Source organism: Biomphalaria glabrata, chromosome 1 (genome assembly GCF_947242115.1).
Source record: "Biomphalaria glabrata chromosome 1, xgBioGlab47.1, whole genome shotgun sequence".
NCBI classification, from domain to species: domain Eukaryota; kingdom Metazoa; phylum Mollusca; class Gastropoda; family Planorbidae; genus Biomphalaria; species Biomphalaria glabrata.
The window spans coordinates 63,008,577-63,035,644 of record NC_074711.1 but is presented as its reverse complement, the minus strand read 5'-3'; the positions used below and the strand labels follow the sequence as shown (position 1 = coordinate 63,035,644).

The 27,068-nt window shown below is 36.0% G+C and overlaps 2 protein-coding genes across 2 annotated transcripts; both read left to right on the top strand.

Annotated features, from left to right (window-relative positions):
- Nucleotides 1-57: 57 nt before the first annotated feature.
- Nucleotides 58-6,501, top strand: LOC106072258 (FAST kinase domain-containing protein 5, mitochondrial-like). Its single transcript, XM_013232601.2, has 9 exons — nucleotides 58-98; nucleotides 796-895; nucleotides 1,668-2,076; nucleotides 2,332-3,285; nucleotides 3,420-3,517; nucleotides 3,817-3,976; nucleotides 4,471-4,582; nucleotides 6,164-6,275; nucleotides 6,379-6,501. The coding sequence occupies exons 3-9, from the start codon at nucleotides 1,674-1,676 to the stop codon at nucleotides 6,481-6,483; spliced, it is 1,944 nt and encodes a 647-aa protein (XP_013088055.2). The 5' UTR covers nucleotides 58-98; nucleotides 796-895; nucleotides 1,668-1,673; the 3' UTR covers nucleotides 6,484-6,501.
- A 12,499-nt stretch (nucleotides 6,502-19,000) lies between these two features.
- On the top strand, nucleotides 19,001-25,642 carry LOC106072255 (A disintegrin and metalloproteinase with thrombospondin motifs adt-1-like). Its single transcript, XM_013232599.2, has 3 exons — nucleotides 19,001-19,477; nucleotides 19,871-19,913; nucleotides 22,587-25,642. The coding sequence occupies exons 1-3, from the start codon at nucleotides 19,273-19,275 to the stop codon at nucleotides 24,193-24,195; spliced, it is 1,857 nt and encodes a 618-aa protein (XP_013088053.2). The 5' UTR covers nucleotides 19,001-19,272; the 3' UTR covers nucleotides 24,196-25,642.
- The last annotated feature ends 1,426 nt before the right edge of the window (nucleotides 25,643-27,068 follow it).

Here is a 27,068-nt window from a genome sequence, read left to right as displayed (position 1 = left end):
TATCTGCTCCGCCAGTAGAAGGAGAAGCCAACACAGAGCTTCTCAAGTATATTTCAAAAGTATTGGGAGTCAAGAAATCAGATCTTCAACTAGACAAAGTACTTAAATTACTTTATTTTTCATTAAAACTACAGTTCAGACCAAGTTTTTAAAGTTTAACATTGATTATTGATTTGAGTGTCTTGTTAATTGTCAAAAACTGCAGGCGACCAAAAATATTTTTTTAGAGCACCTAATAACTCATTGAAATGGTTGCTGTCTTAAAAAAATCAACTTACAGTTTTAGAACAATGGCCTTTCCAGACTTGCCCTCTTTTAGTTCAGCATTTGGTCATTATGTCCAGAGAATATAATGAGAATTAGGATTTTTTTAGCCTCAAAGCTAATTCTAGTGCTAAAGAAGTTGTGCCATCTAAAACACTGAAGCCTTAATAAAAATCCTTACTTTTAATTAGTCTGTATTCCTTAAAATTAGACAAAAACATCATTTTAAAATTGTTCTGTAACAAATAAACACTATATAACAAAAAAAAGCTAGCTAGAGGCAGTAAAAAAATAACCTGCTAGCTATGCTAGCTAGAGGCAGTAAAAAAATAACCTGCTAGCTATGCTAGCTAGAGGCAGTAAAAAAGTAACCTGCTAGTTTAGTACTTTGCAGTCTTTGTGTAGTTTATTTAATTCAACAAATCTACATAAATTAGAAAGTCTCACTTTACCTCTTGGTATTTGCACTATTTTTTATAACTGATTCTATGATTCTGTAATTTTCACTGATCTGATATTAAATTTACTCAGGGTTCCAAATCACGCTATAAAGTTTTACTACTTTCAAAAGATTGTGGCTTGTCAGTTCAAACTGTGATAGATAAACTTAAGGGAGAGATTGAATAAATTGGTAAGTGTTACATAACTTTCATTTTGGGATTGAGTAAACTAATATTTGCTATAATAATTATGTTTATACTATAAAGTTTAAAAGAAATGAGAAAAAATTATTTATTGTAAGCTAATGTCATTCAGTACTTTTATAAAAGACTAAAATTATTTTAAAATCAATATTCAATCTTTTAAAAACCATTGTTGAAAAAATAGTCCTTTTAAACTTATTTTTATTAAAACTTAGTTTGTAACAATGTGAAATAGCAAACTCAGAAGGTGTGGCCTCTCACCAGTCTTCACCAGGATTCAAACCTGGGACTTCTGATTTGGAAGCCAAATGGTTTACCACTTAGCCACCGCGCTTTATCAAACATTTAGGGAGATATTAATAAATTCAGCCAGTCTGTTAATTTTGTAAAGGTTATATTGTTATTTCAATAAATTTAATTTTACTATACTGAATGTATTATTTGATGACACTACTGTTCTTGTTCGTATATGACATATTGTATTCAAGTTTTTATCACCTGTTTCACAGTTTGTATTTTGAAACTGCATTGCATTCATTCAAATAATAAATATGTCATTTATAGGTGACAATGCATCGTCATTTATGGTATCATACATATTTTCATATTGAAACATAGTCCATAGTATTGTAATGAATTTGAAATAATATTATTAGGATTTCTTTGTGTGTCAATATTTGTCTGTTAATTAGATGGAGGAGAAATACTGAAGACATAATTAAACCTTCTCTTTTAATTTAATTTTTTTTTCTTTTCCAGCTAAAAATGATACAACTTCATAAGTGGGCAAATGCTATAATGAAATCATTCAAACAAAATCCAATGACTCATCTTAGATTTATTTCAACTAAGAAATATCGTCCTGGACATCTTTATAGAAATGAGAGTTTAAGAAAATCCCCTGAAAATATCACTACATACAAAGTCTATCAAACCCAGCCTGTAAAAATTAATGTAAGTGCTGAAAGGAAAAAACAAGACCTTATTTCTGTAGTGAAATTGGAACCAAAAGGCGTCAGTTCACAGGTGTTTAAATTATCACAAATGAGGACAAGAGAGTCTGAATGGAACACTGAGGGCTCATTTTCAATTGATAAGGCACCTGTTTGGTTTTCAAAAATACATCAAGATCTGATTAAATATGTCAAGTTTCCAGTAGCTTCTACAGGTCTGTAGTATCTTTAAAAAACATTATTTTCAATGTCCAACAAGAACAAAATTTTTTAGCATTAAATTTTAAAAGTTCAAATGTAATGTCATCTATTAGCAAATGTTTTTTTATGTCTTACAAAAAAAAAAAAAAAAAAAAAAAAAAAAAGAGAAAAATTTAAAAGATTACTATTAATTAATATAATAATGATAAAAGCTTATTGTAATGTTTTTTTCTCTTCAATCTTATCCTACATCCATGAACACTGAGCAGGTCACAAAGATTACAATCTATGGACATTGCAGCTGATGACAACCTCAGAGCTCATGTCCATGGCTCAGGGAGCTAAAGCTGGAGATAATGATACAAAAAATGTAATCACAGCCCTGTGGAGGCGTCTGGATGCTATGAGTATGGAAGAACGGTTGACAGTAGCAGATATATTCTATCTCAATAATATACCTTCCAAGAACTATTACAGTGCACTGTTCACATATGTGGATGAGATGCTTGAATATCTTGAGTTCACGCCATTACAGATAGCTCGCCTTGCATTTCACATCAAAGTCCATGGAGACGCTCCTAAGACATTATATCTTACCACTGAAGAACTGATGCTGAAAAATTTATCAAATTTTGATATGAATCTGATTGCTATTATTTGTCACTTGTTTTTTATTGGGCAGAATCGGCTGCAGTGTTTCCAGCTTTTAGACCGAATTGCTACCAGACTTTTAGATGATTTTAAAACTGTGAATCATCATTATCTACCATTGTTAATGAAAATGCTGAGATATTCTAATTACATTAATATTAGCTTTTATAAAACATTAGGCGACAAGGTGATAGAGATGAATGTTTTTCAGAGTTTTAATTCCATGAGTAGCATCATGCACTTTGCTTTTACATATGCTTCTGTTCGCATCACTCATCCAGACATTTTTACTCAAATCTTATTTCGCTGTGATAAAATGGAGCATAGGGCTAGAATCAAAGATATTGCCAAAATTGTCTGGGCCTGTGGCACGCTTGTTACTGATCACCCTGAGCACCTTAAGCTCATTCAAACGATTCTAAATAAAGTCAAGAGAAAATTATCACTAGATGAGGTGTGGAGGTACCCTGATAACCTGGTGGATTTTTTGATGGGCTTAGCACTGCTGAACATTTACCCAGTGGAGCTGTACAACAAATTATTTCATCCTGAAACAATCAAAATGATTTTTGGTGAGTTACTCTATTAGATGTTGTAGAGTGAGACAAAAATAGGGATAGTAAAAATGTATTTAATAAAAGAAATTTAAAAAAATTTGTTTAAAAGTTTATATAGTTTAACTTTTTTGTGAAAACTTATTTTTTAGGACTGAAGTCCGACAGAGATAAGATAATGCAGTTACAATTTTTTGACCAAAGTCTCCTGATAGAATGTCCTCATTATTCTGGAAATACTCTTACTGAGGTAATAGTTGTGATATTACTTCTTGCTAGTTGGAAAAATAAGTGGACAAAATTTTTTCTTTATGCTCATGAAACATCAATATTTTCTTTAAAAAAACAACTTTATGACTATAAGTTTCTGCAAAATGATCATTATTAAATTTCACTGAAAAAGATACAAACATGTGCTTTGAAAACTTGCTTAAAAAATGTGACTCGTAATAAAAAAAAGAAATCATATTTTGATTTTGGTTTATTAATGTACAAAAGTTATTGAGCGAAATTATATCTCAGATAAATCTTGTTTTGGTCTTCCAACAGTCAGATAGAATACACATGCTAAAACAACTAAAATTTATTTCCTTGGAAGTGGATTTGAAACTAAGAACTAGTGTGACTCCTGCAATGAAAGCTTTACAGAGTTGGCTTGGAGATAAATTTGTCCACTGTACATTTGTTCTTCCACATTTTAAAACAGCAGGTATTTTTTTTTATTTCAAATTTTGTAAAATTTTTTTATGCTTTCCACTTTTGTGGTAATAAAATTCTATTGAGACTGAAAACTCTCACTTTAATTACTACTCTCAGTCTGATGCTTTCCTGAATGCATCCCACAGTAGAAAAAAATGGACTTTCCTTATATACTTGGATTTTAGGGCTTAACATAAATACCATTGGAAAAGCATTAAATATGGCCGGCTAATCTTCGGAATACCTGTAGGCTTATGCTATTAATCAAAATACATTAAGAAATATTAAATTAATTTAATCATACGTATTTCATTAATGTTCTTTTTCTTTGCTTTGCTCATTTATTTTTTGAGCATTATTTCATTATTATTAATTAGCATTCTTTATTATAGTATCTTATAAATAGTAACTACTAGATATATTTTAATGCTATTTACGACTATTGTGTAACAGACTAGTCTTATTTCACTGCTTTGTTTGCTATGACTTTTGTATTTCTTACAGATCTTGTAGTTGTTTATGACAAGAAACAAAAGTGCTTCATTGAGCCTACTAGTGTACTTCTGCCTTCATCCATATCTGAACTGAACAAACTTGATACTGAAAATATTGAAAGGTGATTTATTCCACTCTATTTTAGGGCTTAACAGAATTAGATATTTAAAACATAAATTAATAGTCATTCTCTGGCACTGCCAGGATCAGATTCCTTAAAGGAAAACCAACTGCAAAATGTTCTAATGATGTGGCAGATTTGCAGCAGTGCTGCCCTGTGATATGTTATAAGAGTCTTCTTAGAAATGTTATATGGCTCAAAGATATCTGTAAGATCATTTGTCACCAGCCATTTGGCTAATATCACAATGGAGAATATTGTAATTTTTATAAATTTCCATTATCTCTAAATCTCCAAGTATTTGCAGTGAGAAGGTGTATATTATTTTATCACATCGTGTATCAAGGCAAGAAGCTTATAGATTAGTTTCACAACTTGGCTACTTTGTTATGGTGACTTACATGGAAAATGGATAACCTGACATTATTATTTTCTTTCAAATTAATTAAAAATTTTCTTAAAAGTGGTTTCTGCAAACGCAGATTTTTTTAAAAGAACAATACTTTAAAAGTGAACTATGCTAAGTTTGTACTTTATAACATCTAATCTGTACTCTCTCACCTAAATTAATTCTTAAATTGAATATAAAAAAGGGTAAAGAGTAATAAATAAATAAAAATGTGTAACCTAACACACTATGTAAGGAGCATGAATGTATGTCACAAATAAGAATGAAAACATCATGATGGAGACCTTGGTGTATGTTAAATGTCCCTTCCACAACCGTCAGGCTCTAAAAATAAAGAGCAAAACTTTTTAACTAATCCGGTAAATCCATTTTTTTCAGTATTTTATATTTATGGATGGCTATATATATATATTATAATAATAATAATATCCCCAACTCCATCCTCAGTTTATACACAAATTTATGCCCATGGCATTTTACTCTTTCATCTTTACTCTATACATATTGAAAGTTGTATCACAATAAATATGAGTATAATCGTGGCACAATGCAATGTACCAAATCATGCACCTGTTTGTTATAAATTTATCAATGCAATGATGGTACATTTCTACTTTTTCTGAAGTTTTATTAATTTTTACTGTTTAATAAAAACCATTCTGTTATTTTTTATATTGTTAAAAAAAATAATTTTATATACAAAAAAATATTCTAAACTAAACGAATGCTGACAAAAGAAAAAGTAAAAAGTCAAGATTAGCATTCAAAGAGTTTCAATATTTCTCCAACCACAAAACAATCCTAATCCTTTCAGATACAAGTCCTTTTAGCTATGCCAGCAAAATTGATTATGAAAAACACAAATAAGGATTTCAATTCTAACTAAATTATATTTATTAGTGGTAGGCGTGGTCGAGAGGCTAAGTATGCTTGAACTTGTCTTGCCTTGGCTACCTATGAAGGGGGCTTGAGGTTCAACACCCGACTTGAGCAGAGACAGAAAACACTTCTCCGAGATAACCCCTCTAACCACTTGTCCACAAATGAGATTGGACCATAGCGCTGAAAGTAGAGCTATATGAAAGCTATACTTTATTTTTTATTTTATATCATCATAAAGATGCTTCTTCTTGACTTATTCATTATTATTTTGAATTCCTCAACTCAAAAAGAGTTGTCCTCCAGCTACTAAGTAAAGCACAGACCACATATGACAACAAACCATTGGGTATGCTGCATTGTAAGACAAGACAGCTGCAGGCTCTGGGCTACAAGGTTATTTTAGTAAGTGGCTTGTTGTAAATAAAAACTTGTATTTATATAATTTAGAATTGTATTGTCCCCTTATCTGTTGATGTTTTCAAATGTATTCTCTTCCCATGTGTAGGTTGCAGCAGAAGAAGCTGAGACGTATTCTTTGATTGGCCAGGAAGCAACTCAACAGTTACTTTTGTCTCATTTATCTTCTTTGCTTGGGGTGACTTTGAAGTGAAATAAAATTGTTGTTTTAGACATTGAGTTTCTTGCTTTGATTTCTCTATGAATGATTAACATTAAAAGGCACAAACATAAGTTATGTACCATCATTGTGGAATGCCCTCTGGAGTATTGTCTTGATTGTCCCATGTTAGAATCTTGCCTGGCACCTTTCCTCTTCATCTTGTGGCAGTTTTGGACTAGGATGAAATAATCTGAAGGCATCAAAACATTTAAAACAAACAAAACAAAACAGGGTAAATGTGTAGGGTTATATCAGTGATGCTCAATCTAATTCGACCTGCGGGCCATTTTAACTTTCGACACGCGTGTCGCAGGCCACATCAACAAAAAGGTAAAAAAAACAAAAATGAAACCAAAATTCACTGAAACGATTTAAAACTATTGGATCTAGAAGTTACATTCATTTAATGGGATAGTTCAAGTCTATCAACTATTGGATCTAGAACTGACATTCATTGAATGGGATAGTTCAAGTCTATCAACTATTGGATCTAGAACTGACATTCATTGAATGGGATAGTTCAAGTCTATCAACTATTGGATCTAGAACTGACATTCATTGAATGGGATAGTTCAAGTCTATCAACTATTGGATCTAGAACTGACATTCATTGAATGGGATAGTTCAAGTCTATCAACTATTGGATCTAGAAGTGACATTCATTGAATGGGATAGTTCAAGTCTATCAACTATTGGATCTAGAACTGACATTCATTGAATGGGATAGTTCAAGTCTATCAACTATTGGATCTAGAACTGACATTCATTGAATGGGATAGTTCAAGTCTATCAACTATTGGATCTAGAAGTGACATTCATTGAATGGGATAGTTCAAGTCTATCAACTATTGGATCTAGAACTGACATTCATTGAATGGGATAGTTCAAGTCTATCAACTATTGGATCTAGAACTGACACTCATTGAATGGGATAGTTCAAGTCTATCAACTATTGGATCTAGAACTGACATTCATTGAATGGGATAGTTCAAGTCTATCAACTATTGGATCTAGAACTGACATTCATTGAATGGGATAGTTCAAGTCTATCAACTATTGGATCTAGAACTGACATTCATTGAATGGGATAGTTCAAGTCTATCAACTATTGGATCTAGAACTGACATTCATTGAATGGGATAGTTCAAGTCTATCAACTATTGGATCTAGAACTGACATTCATTGAATGGGATAGTTCAAGTCTATCAACTATTGGATCTAGAACTGACATTCATTGAATGGGATAGTTCAAGTCTATCAACTATTGGATCTAGAACTGACATTCATTGAATGGGATAGTTCAAGTCTATCAACTATTGGATCTAGAACTGACATTCATTGAATGGGATAGTTCAAGTCTATCAACTATTGGATCTAGAACTGACATTCATTGAATGGGATAGTTCAAGTCTATCAACTATTGGATCTAGAACTGACATTCATTGAATGGGATAGTTCAAGTCTATCAACTATTGGATCTAGAACTGACACTCATTGAATGGGATAGTTCAAGTCTATCAACTATTGGATCTAGAACTGACATTCATTGAATGGGATAGTTCAAGTCTATCAACTATTGGATCTAGAACTGACATTCATTGAATGGGATAGTTCAAGTCTATCAACTATTGGATCTAGAACTGACATTCATTGAATGGGATAGTTCAAGTCTATCAACTATTGGATCTAGAACTGACATTCATTGAATGGGATAGTTCAAGTCTATCAACTATTGGATCTAGAACTGACATTCATTGAATGGGATAGTTCAAGTCTATCAACTATTGGATCTAGAACTGACACTCATTGAATGGGATAGTTCAAGTCTATCAACTATTGGATCTAGAACTGACATTCATTGAATGGGATAGTTCAAGTCTATCAACTATTGGATCTAGAACTGACATTCATTGAATGGGATAGTTCAAGTCTATCAACTATTGGATCTAGAACTGACACTCATTGAATGGGATAGTTCAAGTCTATCAACTATTGGATCTAGAACTGACATTCATTGAATGGGATAGTTCAAGTCTATCAACTATTGGATCTAGAACTGACATTCATTGAATGGGATAGTTCAAGTCTATCAACTATTGGATCTAGAACTGACATTCATTGAATGGGATAGTTCAAGTCTATCAACTATTGGATCTAGAACTGACATTCATTGAATGGGATAGTTCAAGTCTATCAACTATTGGATCTAGAACTGACATTCATTGAATGGGATAGTTCAAGTCTATCAACTATTGGATCTAGAAGTGACATTCATTGAATGGGATAGTTCAAGTCTATCAACTATTGGATCTAGAACTGACATTCATTGAATGGGATAGTTCAAGTCTATCAACTATTGGATCTAGAACTGACATTCATTGAATGGGATAGTTCAAGTCTATCAACTATTGGATCTAGAACTGACATTCATTGAATGGGATAGTTCAAGTCTATCAACTATTGGATCTAGAACTGACATTCATTGAATGGGATAGTTCAAGTCTATCACTTTTTTACGCATCTAAAAATGGCTTCATTTCTCTACTTAAAATGTGAGCAAGATTGTAGTTAACTTTATCATCAACTTATTTTCTTATCTCTGTTTGGTAAATATTCCCATCGACCCTCCAATCTCTTAGCGTAGTTTAACTAATCTTTTATACGCAGCTCAAACCAAGAAGGCCTTCATATTTGTTTTATATTGCCGCTGTATATGTTGTTGTTTCTGAAACAGTCAGACTTTCTTTACAAAACAAATATGTTGACTTATGTTCCACAAAAAGATCCATTCACTTTTTCTGGTAGACTCTACATTCAGAGTTCCATTTCATAAACTCATTAACTGACATAAACGCACCCTCGTTAAACGTCATGTTACCAATTCATCAGAGAAAAAGTGAGGGCCCTAACGAAGATAAAAATACATTTTCAACTTTTTTGAAGGGAGGAGGATTTCCTACTTTTGGTGCTGACGTTTCGGCGGGCCGGACGGAACCATTTTTTTGGCCCGCGGGCCGTACTTTGGGCATCACTGGGTTATATAATAAACACAGTTGTATCCTGTAATTTCATTGACTAGATCATCTGACAAACTGGAAGGCTTATAGTCACCATCAAGGCCATCATAATATAGTGGTTAAGTCTCTAAACAAAGTTTTTATCTTTACAACCAAAATAAATTAATTCCTTCCACCTCTCCCTCAGTCTAAATGGACCAATTAGTTCCTTGGCTGTTTATATGCAGGACATGTACACTAGATAAAAAGTAAATTTTCAGTCAACATATTGGCGGGTTTCATTCATTCAACATTGTCTACATTGCTATATAATTTGTTTAAAAAAATCATTGTTTAATAAATATGGCTCCTCAGTTGCACATTTCATTTCAACTCACTATGTTGGCTTTTACTAACATTTTGTGGCCCCCACCCATATTTTTTACAACTGAAAAGACTTGAAAATCCTATACGTAATCTTCAAAACACCCCCCCAAAAAATTAAAGCTTATTTATTGTTGTAGTCAGAGGAGGCCTTAGCAGAGAGCGGGGCCCTGGGCGAGTGTCACATGCAGGGCCTGAGACTAATTATATACTGTACCACATTACGCTAACGGGCTCGTCCGCCTCAAAACAGCGTAGGCCTTATTTTTGCTCCCTATTCAGTGTACTTTACTTAGGTACTGTACTATTGGCCTTTCACTAAGACACACTGTATTGTAATTGTTCCGCATGAAAGATTTCGCCTTTTGAGGTTAATAAATGTAACTAATGATTCAGAAACATTTTGCATGAAAAATCAACAAACTAGATAATAAAATAATAATAAAATAGTGTACGCATATGAAACTAAATACCTAGGAAATTATAATTTCGCTGGCTGTCTCGAAAGTCAAGAACACGCTATATTTCTTTATTAATTTTGATTTAAAAAATCAATTTTCACAAAAGTTGCATTTATGTTTGAAAGATATAAATGACCGAAGACTCTACTTATCGAATGGCCACATGGAGGAAAACTAGAAAAATCCATTGCAACTGGAGAGCTCTCTGACAGTCACAGAGCAGAAAAGGAAGCACTAGCTGCTACCATGCTAGCAAATCATCCAAGTTCCCCTCACAGTCAGATTGTCTTTCTAACAGACGCGAAAACAACCCTCCAAAGCTTGCAAAACTCTGATTCCCCTTATATTAAAAACCTCAGAACAGCACTTACAAAGCTCAACAACAACAGCAAAAAAACTGTTATTCAATGGATACCAGCTCACATACAACTAGCAGGAAATGAGAAGGCTGACACACTCGCTAAGAGTGGGAGAACAAACTCACAAGAAAACTCTGCACTCTATCCAGAAGAAATGAAGAAATTAATTGTAGATAAAATAAATGAGAAATGGACGAGCTCCCATCCAAATCACAAGAAAGATGACGCTTACTATAAGCTATCCCGACAAGACCAACGTCTAATCTTTCGACTCAGGACCGGACACAACAGAATGCGACCACACATGTTCCGGAAGCTCAAAATTGGAACCAGTGAAATCTGCCCATGTGGAGTATCACCAGAAAATGCAGACCACGTCCTCCAAAACTGCTCTCTCTACCAAGAGGCCCGTATAAGACATTGGCCCCAAATCACCACAATAGAAAGAAAACTATATGGAGAGCTCCCTGATTTGGAAACCACTGCGCAGTTCATCTCTTGTATTGGTCTAGTCATATGAACACTCCAACATAACAATGAGAACGATGAAGAAACCAAAGACTCTTTCCTGTAGATATAACTATAGCCTTGGAACTGGTTCAAACTTGATCACTACGCGTTTTCCTATTCAGATCCGATTGGATGTCGTTTATTTACGAAATGAACGACGTGAATTGGTCGCTTCCGGCTACTTGTTTTTAGTGATGCCAAAGTGAACTGTTCAACAATGATAGCCTCCTAACCAAAAATGTCATGTTAAGAGCTTGCATGGTGATTGGTATCATATTGATGCCTGGAATATACCAAAATACTGAGTCCTAGTTAATGAGAACTGATCTGGATTGCGAAACACTTTCCACCCCCTAGGGCCGCTACTGGATGTAGTTAAGAAAAAAAAAACTTAACGGAAGGAGGGGGATACTCTGGTGTGGTGATGCATCACCATCCGTGCTTTGTGTTCCTCGTGGAACATAGGGCCTTAAAAAAACGTCACTCTCTCTTGATTGTCTACGAATTGCTTTCCAGCTCTTTCCTGTCCTCTCAGCTTCATCTAGTACACGTCGCCATGTTCTTTTTGGTTTCCCTTCGCGTCTTGGTTTCAATCTATGGCATGTGGTGATACATAAGATTGTACTGAGCCCCCTCCCCACTTATTGTTTTCATATCTGAAATATAAGAGAAAATCTTTTTTTGTTTGGTCGAAGGTCTCAAAGGGTTTCACTTTGACTCTATACAGAAACTGACAAGATCATTTATCTGAGTGGTATTGTGTCATAGAAACAAAATGAGGGGAATGAGGGTATGTAACGTGTGAGTGTATATATATGTTATGCTTGTTCTAGGAGTGGCAAAATATGTTGGTCACAGTTAGGGCTGCGCAGCCACCGGAAATACTGCATTCCTCACCCTCACTGATCTTCGGACTCTAAGATAAGCCTAGATATATATATATATATATAAAGGCTAACTTAGTTTCATACGTGTGTAATGCAGTGTCGTTTCTGTGTCCAATGTTAAAGTGTTTACTGTACTCGTGAACCTGTACGCTTGAACCCGGAGGCCTCACTGAAACCACAGTCGAAACTTCTTTCAATATATTTTCAGTGCATTTTCGGCCTGTAATTATCTCCACAGTGAGTCTTCTATATCGTACACTAAAGGGAGTCTAGTTGTCCTATTGACACGACTAACTAGCTGTCTCTTCAAATTGATTTAGTTAAAATCTTGTCAGCCGCCTGGTGACATGTAAAGGTTGAATTTATCATGCCTATTCAGAGAATAGTTGTCGAGATGAGCTCTCTCCCCTTGGACTGACTCTATTAACCGTCTACTGGGTCACCCTATAGTTCGTTACAGGGGTGTAGCCTGTATTTTTGTCGCCTGAAGTTTGGGTCACCAGATAAAACTTTACAAAGGAGGAATTAAAAAAAAAAACAAGTTAAAAAAAATAAACTAGTCGTACAATGTATTTACTGAAATGTCAATAAATCATAGGCTGTAAAACTACTAATAGACGAAATGATATTTTTCCCAGTACTGTTAGTTCATCATTGACTCAAACGTTCTCGTGGATCTCCATGCAAGATATTTTGTTTTCAATTTCTTCAAATTGCTCTTTGTGAAATTTTGTTTCACCGATTCCCTTTTATTCTTTGTACCTCAATTACGTCGTTCAGCGAATACTCTTTTTGAAAAGGTAGCACACGAACATATCTACACACATGAACAGCCCTAAATATATAAACAGCCCTAAAATCATGAACAGTCCTAAATATATAAACAGCCCTAAACTCATGAACAGTCCTAAATATATAAACAGTCCTAAACTCATGAACAGCACTAAATATATAAACAGCCCTATCATGAACAGTCCCAAATATATAAACAGCCCTATCATGAACAGTCCTAAATATATAAACAGCCCTATCATGAACAGTCCTAAATATATAAACAGACATAAACTCATGAACAGCCCTAAATAAATAAACAACCCTATCATGAACAGTCCCAAATATATAAACAGCCCTATCATGAACAGTACTAAATATATAAACAGCCCTATCATGAACAGTCCTAAATATATAAACAGCCCTATCATGAACAGTCCTAAATATATAAACAGCCCTATCATGAACAGTCCTAAATATATAAACAGCCCTATCATGAACAGTCCTAAATATATAAACAGACATAAACTCATGAACAGCCCTAAATAAATAAACAACCCTATCATGAACAGTCCCAAATATATAAACAGCCCTATCATGAACAGTACTAAATATATAAACAGCCCTATCATGAACAGTCCTAAATATATAAACAGCCCTATCATGAACAGTCCTAAATATATAAACAGCCCTATCATGAACAGTCCTAAATATATAAACAGCCCTATCATGAACAGTCCTAAATATATAAACAGCCCTATCATGAACAGTCCTAAATATATAAACAGACATAAACTCATGAACAGCCCTAAATAAATAAACAGCCCTATCATGAACAGTCCCAAATATATAAACAGCCCTATCATGAACAGTCCTAAATATATAAACAGCCCTATCACGAACAGTCCTAAATATATAAACAGCCCTATCATGAACAGTCCTAAATATATAAACAGCCCTATCATGAACAGTACTAAATATATAAACAGCCATAAACTCATGAACAGCACTAAATATATAAACAGCCCTATCATGAACAGTCCTAAATATATAAATAGCCCTATCACGAACAGTCCTAAATATATAAACAGCCCTATCACGAACAGTCCTAAATATATAAACAGCCCTATCACGAACAGTCCTAAATATATAAACAGCCCTATCATGAACAGTCCTAAATATATAAACAACCATAAACTCATGAACAGTCCTAATATATAAACAGCCCTAAACCCATGAAGAGTTCTTAACATATGAACCCTAAACACATGAACAGTCCTAAACACATTCACAGTCCTAGACACATTCACAGTCCTAAACACATTCACAGTCCTAAACACATTCACAGTCCTAAACACATTCACAGTCCTAAACACACTGAGGCCAGTGTTCACGAAGGAGGTTGTCAAGGAAATGATTTCAAGCTGCAGTTCTACTTGTCACACAATTGAAGTTCACATCAATAGCACACTCCTTAAGTTGCGGTACACTTCAGGGTACATCATTTATGAGTTTGTATGTATTAACCAGAAGATATGATGAATTGATTTTAATGGATTGATGAACTGCCAATGATGAAAAAGAAATCATGTATTTTAACACAAGTGCAATGCCTGTCAGATTTGTGTGTGATTTTGAAAAACGTGAAATGAAACACGTCTAGGTGTAGATTAAATTATTGTTTGTTTCATCCTGCTGATAGGCGGGGTTTGAACTCAGGTTCATCATGACGAAACTTCCAAGCTCATACCTCACTACCAGGCAGTTATCTTCTTTACCCAGAAAGTGAGAAGGCAAGAAATGTTTAAGACGCTTACTTCTTGTCGAGCAGACATAATAATCTTCTTTTTTGAAGTAACGTCTGTATTTCATAAGATAAGATAAGACGTATTTAAATGTGAAGAAGACGGGCAAAGAGGAACTAATTAACTCAAAAGTAAAGTAGCAATTATACATAGAACACTGAATCATAATCTTCAAATACAAAAACAAAATTTAATAAAATACTCTGAAAGACACAAAGATAAAGACACATTCCTCGTTCCATTTGCTAGGACAAATTTGTACAAATACTCCTTCTTCCCTAGTGCTATTAGAGCATGGAATGGGTTGCCTGAGCTAGCCAGGAAAACCAGTGACTTGGCAGAATTTAAGTCATTGGTTAATATGCATGACTGAATGCATGACGCGTAGGACGTAATCATCTTCTTTTTTGAAGTAACGTCTGTATTATATAACATGAGATAAATAGGGAGGGAGAGAGAAAACAGAGGAGAAAATTAGGCAAAGAGAAAAAAAAAACATTAGAGAGATAAGAAGAAGAGATCGTGTCAGAGAAAAAGGTTTTGATTTTTAAGTATGATACGTTCGAACCTAATCTGTAGTTTGATTTCTGAACTGGCAGTCAAGATGAACCATGTCTTCAAGCCTTTTTCTTCAAAGTGATTCGTACTTCAGGCTTCACTCGAAGAATTTCTCCGCACTGAATCTTAGCTTAACTATATTTTTTAAAACACATTGACATTGGGATTAACACCTGTAGGTGTAAAGGTTATTTCCCCCTCATTTTAATTAAAACAAGTAATTGGGTATCGGTCAATGACCTTTCTAGCTCCTGTTTAGAATGGGAAGCGTTCATCTGACGTCATCTCCATAAGATGTGCACCTGGATACATAGATTGTTCTTTTGACTTAAAAAAAGGTCTAGTAAATACAACCTAAATTAGAAATTCTTCATCTGCTTGTATGCTTATAATTTTTTCTTTGGCTTATGTTGGGAGGCGCGGTGGCTCAGTAGTAAAGCGCTTGGGGGGGGGTCCTGGTGAAGATTTTTTTAATTTCTGGATTTTTAGGGCGCCTCTGAGTTCAGCCAGCTCTAATGAATAGACGCCTCTGAGTTCAGCCATCTCTAATGGATAGACGGATCTGAGTTCAGCCAGCTCTAATGGATAAACGCCTCTGAGTCCACCCAGCTCTAATGGATAGACGCCCCTGAGTCCACCCAGCTCTAATGGATAGACGTCTCTGAGTCCACCCAGCTCATATGGATATCTGATAGAAGTTGGGGAAAAGTAAAGGCGGTTGGTCGTTGTGCTGGCCACATGAAACCCTCGTTAACCGTGGGTTACAGAAACAGATGATCTTTACATCACCAGCCCCATAGATCGTAAGGTCTGAAAGGGGAACTTTACTTATTGTTCATTAAAGTCAGAAAAAAAACAACCCAACTAATTTGATTAAAAGGTAACTTTGAGGAAATAGAGGTTTGCCCAACTGATAAACATTGTAAATACACAGGTAGTTTTAAATCAAAAATAAATTCTTAAAGAATTATTATATTTCTTAATGGCCTCTTATTGACAATACTCATTGATTAAACGTTAAGATCATTATCGAAGGAATAAAACTGATTCATCACAATGCCTCAGTTTAACAGTATGACCTCATGTATAACAATACGCATATAGTTTAACTTTAACAGTACGTATATAGTTTAACCAAAATGACCTATAGTTTAAAGTATGATATAGGAGACAGTAATACATTTTTGCTAGAAATTCTTTTTTTTCACCTTTTACTATTCAATGAATTAAAAAACAACAACAACATCAACACCCCCCCCCCCCCCCCCAAAAAAAAACAACAACAACCAACAACACATTTGAATATGATGTATTAGGTCAATGAACATCATCTATAATGATCAACATGATTTCATATGTTGCAATCCATCAGGAAGCTCGTGCATTGGCAGATGGCTATTACTTGACGACTAGACTATTAATAGCAGGGTCACCCGTATACCGAAGTAACTGTCCATTGAGAGAGGTTAAAAAGGGGTAAATACAATGTGGGTGGTGTCCGTGTTTACTTTTCCTTATTAGCACAGTTCCGTCTTTGTTTACTCAGACACACGAGGAACAAATCAAGTTCGGTGTCCCGTTAAGTTGAGGCGATCATCACATTATAGTGACCCTACCAGGCGGAACCATGCAATTAAGACAAAGTAAATTTAGAAATATTAAAAAAAAACTTTTTATATGAGTGAACTAAAATGGTAAAATAAATTGTACGAAATTATATATTTTTTTTGAAATATAGCAACTTATAAATTATTCATTTATATATTTACTGTTCACTTATGAAATCAAATTTGGTTCAAATTATAGCAGAACGCGATGTTTTATAAGGGGCTCATAGGGAATAGAATATGGCGATAACTTTTGATGTGGAGTCGCTTCGTGAAATGAATAATACTAATAAAACGAAAGTCCGAGATGAGGAGTGAGTGCAGTTGGAAGTTTTAGATGTGAAATGGGAATAACATACTAATGTCATAGTTATAATTATCTCCCACTCACCCCCCTCCCAAGTTATAGAAAATAAAAAATAGTTCTTGTATACATATTACTATGATTTAAAAGTTAACAGACTCGTTTGAAACTTACCCAGGCGAAAGTTGTTAGCGGAAGCAAGAAATTAGTAACTTGTTTTTCAATGCTGCCCGAGCGTTTATTTTGTGAAATTTGAAAAACTCTTTTAACTATATAAGGTGTTTGTTGACTAATAGGTATGCGTGTGTGTGTGTGTGACATAAGATGTTAGATGTTTGTTAACTAATAGGTATGCGTGTGTGTGTGTGTGGTTAGATGCACAGCTTTATATTGCTGGAATAACCACGAACATCCAAATAATCCAATGCCCAATTTGCTTTGTTTACTCATTTATCAAATGTGGTTACCCTTTTTATTATTTGTATACTTCTCCACCTCCAGCCTCCTACAACATGATCAGTACCATTCAGCCCATTCTCTTCTGGTATCTGCTGTTAGGCAACTCAATACCATTCAGCCCATTCTCTTCTGGTATCTGCTGTTAGGCAACTCAATACCATTCAGCCCATTCTCTTCTGGTATATGCTGTTAGGCAACTCAATACCATTCAGCCCATTCTCTTCTGGTATCTGCTGTTAGGCAACTCAATACCATTCAGCCCATTCTCTTCTGGTATCTGCTGTTAGGCAACTCAATACCATTCAGCCCATTCTCTTCTGGTATCTGCTGTTAGGCAACTCAATACCATTCAGCCCATTCTCTTCTGGTATCTGCTGTTAGGTAGCTCAGTACCATTCAGCCCATTCTCTTCTGGTATCTGCTGTTAGGCAACTCAATACCATTCAGCCCATTCTCTTCTGGTATCTGCTGTTAGGCAACTCAATACCATTCAGCCCTTTCTCTTCTGGTATCTGCTGTTAGGCAACTCAATACCATTCAGCCCATTCTCTTCTGGTATCTGCTGTTAGGCAACTCAATACCATTCAGCCCATTCTCTTCTGGTATCTGCTGTTAAGCAACTCAATACCATTCAGCCCATTCTCTTCTGGTATCTGCTGTTAGGCAACTCAATACCATTCAGCCCATTCTCTTCTGGTATCTGCTGTTAGGTAGCTCAGTACCATTCAGCCCATTCTCTTCTGGTATCTGCTGTTAGGTAGCTCAGTACCATTCAGCCCATTCTCTTCTGGTATCTGCTGTTAGGCATCTTGGTCTTGAAGTTAAAATTACCTGGCCTAAATGGAGATTCAAACTCGAGCCTACATATGTGGCTACATATTCTCAGCGCTGTCTCTCTATTGAATTAGTCATGACTGTATAGTTGCACCAATACACCCTCATACATCGAAAATCAGATTATGTAACTTCATGTTTCAGCTACAACCTTACGGCCTGTATACATGTCAAACAAGTCTGTTCAGTCATAGAAATAAATCTCTCAAATTCTCAAAAACAAAAACCCCAAATATGAATCATAAACACTTATTAAAACCTCAACCATCCATTTTCTGTTCCCAGACTTCGCCTCTGTTATTATGTTTAAAGCTAGGTAATGACAAAATAATGTAGACCTATCACCCTCTGCAAACCACCACAAATGTCTTCCACTATAGCGTTATCCTGGACAGATGTTTGAGTGTAAGCTAAGACTGCATGGAGAAACAAAGACAATCATTCAATGTAATCAACTCTGTACTCTGACGACTCTGAAACACGCCCCTCAATTTTAGTTAAAAAAAATCTCATTGCGAATTCTAAGCAGGTGATGGAAGGTTTAAAAATACATGTTTCTATTTGTGTTGTCCCACTTCCTGATTGGTTGGAAACGCCTCTTTATCCATAAAAAGGTGATGTAGCTTTCCATTGGAACAGTGAAGTCACCACATCTTTTGTAGACTTAGTCGTTGCCGCGCTTTTCATTTGAAACCTAGGGAGAGAGAAGTGGAAAACTGGATACAATCACTAGATCATTACAAAGCAATAGTAAAGATCAAAAAGTTTAGTTATACTTTTTAAATTTCGTTATTTCAACTGATCAGAAGTTCTCAGAACTAAAATCAGAAGTTCTCAGAACTAAAATGACTTTGTTGATTTGGAAACCTGAAGCACGGACATACAGTTTTCTCCTCCTGGTTATTACTTTCTGTGCAGTGGTGACATGGTGGCAGGTCAACGCTTCAGCCGTTTTAGCCAACAGTAGTTTGGGGGAGGAATTTCTGACTCATCTAGACCTGGACCAGAATTATATGAAAAGCATGCACAAACTTTTGGAAGAAGATACAGGTATCTATGACACATTCCATATTATTGGACAACGTATGAGACTTTATAATAAAACTTTGATGTGGATTACATTTGATTTAGGTTGCAGCAAAGATTATCGCTATAAAGGGGGTTAATTAGAATGTAAACATATCAATGTGCGTGAGGTCACAAAAATGACTATGACAAAATAAGCATATTAAATTAAATGAAATAAGGGTAATGTGACATGTAAATTTATCAATATTATTAAGTTTATTTGTATTGGCCCTCTACTAAGTAAAAACATGCACTACTTTTATCATTATATGCATGTGTAACTATATACACAGTCAATGATTGACACCGCATTTGTTGAAATCTATAAAAAAAATTATATCTATATTGACAAAGTTCATAATCTCTTTTTTACAGGTTTACAAGAGGATCAATCAAGGGGATTTAGAGAACCACCTTTGTATGTAATTTCATTATATTTTAATCCACATTAAATTTGTCTATTAAAGATATTAATGAGTAGTAGGATTGCAATTAGTGTAACTGATTAATCAAACGATGTGATATCAGTACCCTTGGGCCAGGTCTAACACATTGTATGATGGTAAGAAGGTTGAGTGTATCAAAAACAAAAAGTCATCCAGTAGGCACCGTTAAATAAAAAAAAATACATTCCAGTGTTATATGTATACAAGTAATAGTGTCAAGACACTCTTAGATTCTTACATGTATATTCTCTTGAAAGTAAGTTAATAAGCGACTGTGGGGCCCCTACGCGCCATTGTTGCTACGCCACTGTGTAACATTAAAAAGTATAATGAAGTGATTTATTAAAAACATACAATTCTTAAAATAATCCTCATATTGTGGACAAGGCAATAAACTGGATTTGTCAATAACATTTAAAACCTTTTTGTTTCATGTTTCATTACAATTATTTTCGATTTTACAAAATGTATATCCACTCTGTCTCTCTGGTCAAACGTTTGTAGAAGTTATTTCTCAAACAGCCGGGGAGTCCCACACCCAATCTCGAATTAAGCAGAAATTTTGCACAGTTATTTTCTTTACATGTCAAACCAATTTTCTGAAACAGCTGTGGTACAGTGGTTACATTATTGGCTTGAGAAGGCTGAGGAGGCCGCCGAGTTCATATTCCGGGCGCTCCTTTGTTTTTATAAATACATTGAATACATCACCCAGATAGCCCCTTCTTTCTCCCCCTTCACAACTGGTCCAGACATCACCCAGATAGCCCCTTCTTTCTCCCCCTTCACAACTGGTCCAGACATCACCCAGATAGCCCCTTCTTTCTCCCCCTTCACAACTGGTCCAGACATCACCCAGATAGCCCCTTCTTTCTCCCCCTTCACAACTGGTCCAGACATCACCCAGATAGCCCCTTCTTTCTCCCCCTTCACAACTGGTCCAGACATCACCCAGATAGCCCCTTCTTTCTCCCCCTTCACAACTGGTCCAGACATCACCCAGATAGCCCCTTCTTTCTCCCCCTTCACAACTGGTCCAGACATCACCCAGATAGCCCCTTCTTTCTCCCCCTTCACAACTGGTCCAGACATCACCCAGATAGCCCCTTCTTTCTCCCCCTTCACAACTGGTCCCTACATCACCCAGATAGCCCCTTCTTTCTCCCCCTTCACAACTGGTCCAGACATTACCCAGATAGCCCCTTCTTTCTCCCCCTTCACAACTGGTCCCTACATCACCCAGATAGCCCCTTCTTTCTCCCCCTTCACAACTGGTCCCTACATCACCCAGATAGCCCCTTCTTTCTCCCCCTTCACAACTGGTCCCTACATCACCCAGATAGCCCCATCTTTCTCCCCCTTCACAACTGGTCCAGACAAGTGATAAGATCATAGCTGATTGAGAAAGCTAAAAGCATGAAATTGCGCTAAACAAAAACAATAGGCAACAAGAGAAACATTTAAAAAAAATAACTATAAAAAAAAGTGTAATGTACTATTAGTTTCGATCAGTCATGTAATTATAAATACCTTTGATTTAAACATAATAAATCTGTGCGATTAAAACATTTTTACCTCATTCACCAATCGTAAACAAACAACATTTAGCCACGTGGTTCTCTATCTCTTCTATACAATTTACGCAATCCATAAAGGCTGTCACGTGATATGTTTTTTTCATTGTTTTATCAATATTGTCATGTGGCTAAATGTTGTTTGTTTACGATTGGTGAATGAGGTCCATTGTTTTTTTTATTAGCTTTTAGTTTTCTCAAGGCGCTTTCACTTGTGAAAGAGGAGGGAAGAAGGGGGGTATCTATCTTGGTGAATGTTGACAGGATCGTTTTTTAAAGGCTTAAAAATTATTACTTAGGACTCCAGAGTGCTCAAAGGGACTAATTCAACTTATACCACCATTAAGTACGATTTCTTTCCTATGTTCAAGATACCAAACAAAATAATTAATTACCAATAGTTAATTATTTAATTTTTTTTATTCTTGTGTTGTCAGGTAAAAGAAATTATTGTGCACAATTTCAGCTTGATCCGAGATTTTGTTGTGGGAGAAATAACGTGTACAAACTTTTACCAGACAGAGTGACTTGATATAAGCTTTGAAAAAATATTTCTAATCGCACAGATTTATTATTGATAGTCTTGATCTATTGCAAATTTATCTACATGACTGATCCAAACAAATTGATAGGCCTACAACTACACTTAATATAAGCAGCCTGGTCGTGCGGTTTCAGCGCTGGACTGTCGTTTGGCTTTATCGATGGTCCCGGGTTCAAACCCTGCTCGCTCCCATCTCCCGTCGTCCTGCGGGAGGTTTGAACTAGGAAGTAAATTATCTTCAACTCTGAAGGATCATCCGAAACATGTAAAACAAACAATTTACCAAACAGTATTTTTTTGTATTTTATTTTTACTAAATGAAAAGAACGCTGGTTAGAGTATATTAAATTGTACTGGCTACAGCTGGTCTATCGATCATCATGTTGTCTCTCCTTCTAACAGTCATTATTTTTTCCGCGAATATCGTGTATACAATTATCAATCGTTTTATTTGTCTAGCTATAAGTATATGACATCATCAGCACTCTTTCAATCTTTCTTATTTTTTGGTGTTTCCTCTATTGAAGGATGGACAAAGGAGGCATGCTTCTACGTTTTGAGGATGAGTCCACATCATGGACTGACTGGGCACCAGCTCAATCTAACATATGGACTGAGTGGACCGACTGGACAAACTGCGTTCAGGGGTATCGTCGTCGCTCTCGCAGCTGTCGTGCTGCTCAGTGTTCCGGTCAGCGCACAGAGTCTGTTTCCTGTGACACGTCATCGTCAAATAGCGATCGCACATTTTGGTCTGAATGGGCCGGTTGGTCGTCATGCATTAATGGGCAACAAACCAGAGTTCGGCAGTGCAGGAGCGACAATAATGATTGCAACGGTGAGCCCACAGAAAGCAGGCCTTGCGACAGGCAGATGTCGTGGTCAAACTGGGAGACCTGGACAGGTTGTCAGAATGGTCAATCAGGGAGCACGCAAACGCGGCAGCGAAATTGTTTGGGTGGCTCTTCCTGTGACGGATTCAGCCGACAATCCCGGCCTTGCTCTACTCAGACTGAAACCTCAATATGGTCCCCTTGGGGCACTTGGTCAGCCTGCGACCAGGGCAAGAGGTTTAGAACAAGATCTTGTCAGGGGTCTTCCGGCTGTGTCGGCCTAGCATTTGAAACATCGTCCTGCCTTAATCCTGATGATCGTCAGCAGTGGTCATCTTGGAGCAGCTGGAGTACTTCCAGCACATGGGGAAGCTGGAGTGAGTGGTCTAATTGCAATAACGGCTATCAGCTGCGACAGAGAACTTGTACTTCTGCGAACCAGTGTAGTGGCTCAAGGCAAGAAACTAAATCCTGTACTGGTCCAGCTACTGTTCCATCGACAAATGTTGGCTATTGGGGGGCATGGTCATCTTGCAATGGAGGATATCAAATCCGCTACTTCACGTGCACAAGTGGACCAGAGCAATGCGGCACTACGACATCAGAAAGCAGAGCTTGTAATACAGACGAGCGAGTGAACACGCTGCCACCCACTCGGTCATCTTGGACCCAGCAGACACAACGACCGCAAACAACATGGGTTCAGTGGTCATCGAAGAGTACACAGTCTAGGGTTCGTCCATCTCAAGCACAGTGGAGCTCCTGGTCGTCTTGGTCTGAGCAAAATACCAACACCAGAACTCGACCATCTCAACAACAGTGGGGCTCGTGGTCATCTCAGTCTGAGCAAAACACGGATACCAGAACTCGACCATCTCAACAACAGAGGGGCTCGTGGTCATCTCAGTCTGAGCAAAACACGGATACCAGGACTCGACCATCTCAACAACAGTGGGGATCGTGGTCATCTTGGTCTGCACAAGGCACCGACACCAGGGCCCGTTTGTCACAGCCGCAGTGGGGCTCGTGGTCATCTTGGTCAAGCTGTGACCAAGGTTTAAGAAGGCGTGTCCGTACCTGCATAACTGGTCAGTGTAACGGTAACAACTCTGAAACATTGCCATGTTATTTGCAAGTTCAGCCGATGCCCCTTGACCCAGGAAACGATGATCAGAGAGACAACATCAGTGGTCAGCAAAGAACCAACAATCAAGGTGACCCTAGAAAAGGTGGACACAGAGACAATAACAGCGGAGATCTTACTTATCATAAACCTATTGAATGGATACACAAGAAGGAATAGCTTCTAGAACATTAACGTTTTCAACACAACATAAATCACGTGACTATTTCCTTGTATTTGAATGCCCAGTTTCAAAAAGAGGTGTAAACTATTGAATCAATGGTCTGTACTCAAGCTGGGTGCTGCAGTACTTCATTGACAATATTTCAATGTATTTGTACAAAACAATATTCATTACGAGAAATCTCCAGTTTGAATTGAGTCATTCATCTCCTGGTACTTTCCTTGTATTCACTTACGTCCAGTGAACCGAAAAGTTATGTTATTTTTTTTAAAACTTATCCAGTCCTAGTCAACAATAAATACACTTTACAATAGTGTCTTATTTCGTAATGTCATTCAAAAATAGGTTTAATGGAAAACAAAATGGCTTATGTGATAGCATGTTGAAGGAATGAATAAATTAGGCTTATATTTTCTTTGAATACACTGTAATGGTGTTCAGGCAAAGTTCTAGAAGAAATAAATAAATATTTTAAATATAAATTTGCCTTCATTCTAAATTTACCTTCATTCTTGCAAAACGATTATTGCTTTATAAAAAAAAAACCCATTGTATTGCCTGTTAAGCTTTTAATTAATGCCCAATCACCTGATTAGATTCAAATATATTGTATGTTTATTGTTTCTTATACTGTCTCTGATGTCCACTCTCTACATATAACATTTTGAAAAGCTAGCCTCCTACTGTAATTACGCTAAACATTAGCATTGAATTTATTGCTAATACATTACGTTCTTATGAGATTCGTGTCCTGCAGTTTGAGTGTCATAAATTTCTTGTATTTTTAGACGGTCGACTGTAATTTTCTGCCAAAAATGGACATGCCTTAACCCTGATGTGCGTTGTTCTCTATGTATCAATAACATGGTGTGACAGACTATAGAAAGTCCACTGGATAACATACAACATTGCTATTGAAGTAATTATACCCAGGAGAGTGTCAGCGTAAATATCAAATCCATATCTGCTTGGAAAAGGCAGTCTTTTCTTTTTTCTTTCTTTCTATCCACGCGAGACCGGATTTCAAGGGAAATGACTCTCATAAATTAGACTTTCGCGTTTTAGTTCGTCTGAAGTTGCGTGTCCTGGCGTCTAAATTACTTATCTATTGCGAATGAAGTTGAATATCAACCCGCTAGGCGGGAAACTTAAGAGATTTTTAGTTGAAGTCTGGATTTATTAGTTCAATAACGTGTATTGTCATGAAATAACACAGATGAGCTTTTTTTTCAGTAACATTTGTCACTGAATAGCCCTACATGATATTTCTTCTTCATAATTCTAGCATTTTCAACTATGGCAAATATCCGGCTACTTGCTCTATAGACGTCTGTTAATTAAGTGAACTTAATTGAGACGGCAAAGAGGCCTAGTGTTGTTATTTTATTTGTTTGAATCATAATGTCACATTAAAAGCTTGAAAAAACGATGGTAAATTTTTAATCTGGTTTTGAGTAAAATAAATTTCCGAAATAGTTTTCTCATGACTCAACAAAGTGTGTGTGTGTGTGTGTGTGTGTGTTTGTTTGTGTGTGTATGTGTTTGGCTGTTTGGACTTTCCAATTTCCAGTGACTGTGTCACTGGGTCCAGTTTTGACAATTTTTCAACCAATAGTGAACCTATGCCTACTAGAGTGTACCAGCTGGCGTAAATATCCAATGACTTTCAAATTTGAGCACGTTCAAACATTTAGGCTAGTTCTTTGGATTCGTTTAGAATCAGGACAATTTAGAGGGAAAAAAAAACATATATATATAATGCACAAAGTAAGGCGTAAGTATGCATGTACGTATATCCCGAACAAAAATGAAAACCGTTTGATGTATTTCGGTTGTACTTTGTATATAAATACATAAATAAATATAAATGTTCCTTGGATGCTTACGGTAAAACTAACATATGTAAAGTAGCCCTATAACAAACTAAATGTGTGCGTGTGTGTATGTGTGATTTATTATTAAAGTTAAATACCGCAAAGGAAATATTTAATAATTCATTTCAACATTATTAAAAATATATAAAATACATATACTATAAAAGTTCGACCAATTCAGAGATAGCTATTGCATTTTTACAACACTAGCGGATCCAGAACTTTGGAGTGGGGGGGGGGGGCGATTTTTTCCAAATCCTAACCTTAAGCATAAACGCGCATATATATATATATATATATCCATGGGCGTAGCCAGGATTTTTTTCGGGGGGGGGGGTTTGGGGGGAAATGAAAAGCTCTTGCTTCGTCCTAGTAAATTCTCAAAAACGCGATTTGTATATTTATATGAATATACCATGACCCATTATTTAAAATATAAATTAAACCTCTTTTCATTAAATATCGGATGTGACAGCGTTATATAAATTATTGTAATAATTTTCATGATTAATGACTTCATACTAAGCATAAGTTTGCCATTAATTATAATAGTATAAAATTTATTTAGACCTAGATTTATTTTTTAATTAAATAAAAAAATTGTGAAAGCCTTAAGTGTAGGATTTTTAGATCTATATTTTTAAAAACTAACAAAAAAAACCCCCACCTTACTATTTCTTTTCAAATCGCAGAAAGTAGAACTTTATACCCATACTGAACAACGAATAAGTTGGGCAGTCTGCAATTTCGCGGCTGTGTGTATGTGTTCAAGTTAATTTCTATTTAGTATTGTTAAAGAGCTAATTGTAGCGCCTATTTATTTTCTTTTTGCTGCGTTATATTAATGTTTTCTAACTTAACCTCTCTCATCCATCTTTTTCGTTAACTGACAATGGAACCATCAGAAGTCGGGGGAGGGGAGGAGCAAAAAGAAATAAGAGCGCCATCAAAGGTCCATGCCAAACACAGCCTCAAGACATCAAAGCAGTCCATGC

Excerpts from the sequence above, each read along its gene's own strand:
- LOC106072255 (XM_013232599.2), top strand. The coding sequence starts at position 19,273 with ATGACTTTGTTGATTTGGAAACCTGAAGCACGGACATACAGTTTTCTC. Across the intron at positions 19,478-19,870 it reads ACTTTTGGAAGAAGATACAG|GTTTACAAGAGGATCAATCA; the intron begins GTATCTATGACA and ends TCTTTTTTACAG. Across the intron at positions 19,914-22,586 it reads GGATTTAGAGAACCACCTTT|GATGGACAAAGGAGGCATGC; the intron begins GTATGTAATTTC and ends CCTCTATTGAAG.
- LOC106072258 (XM_013232601.2), top strand. The coding sequence starts at position 1,674 with ATGATACAACTTCATAAGTGGGCAAATGCTATAATGAAATCATTCAAA. Across the intron at positions 3,518-3,816 it reads CTGGAAATACTCTTACTGAG|TCAGATAGAATACACATGCT; the intron begins GTAATAGTTGTG and ends GTCTTCCAACAG. Across the intron at positions 3,977-4,470 it reads TCCACATTTTAAAACAGCAG|ATCTTGTAGTTGTTTATGAC; the intron begins GTATTTTTTTTT and ends TATTTCTTACAG.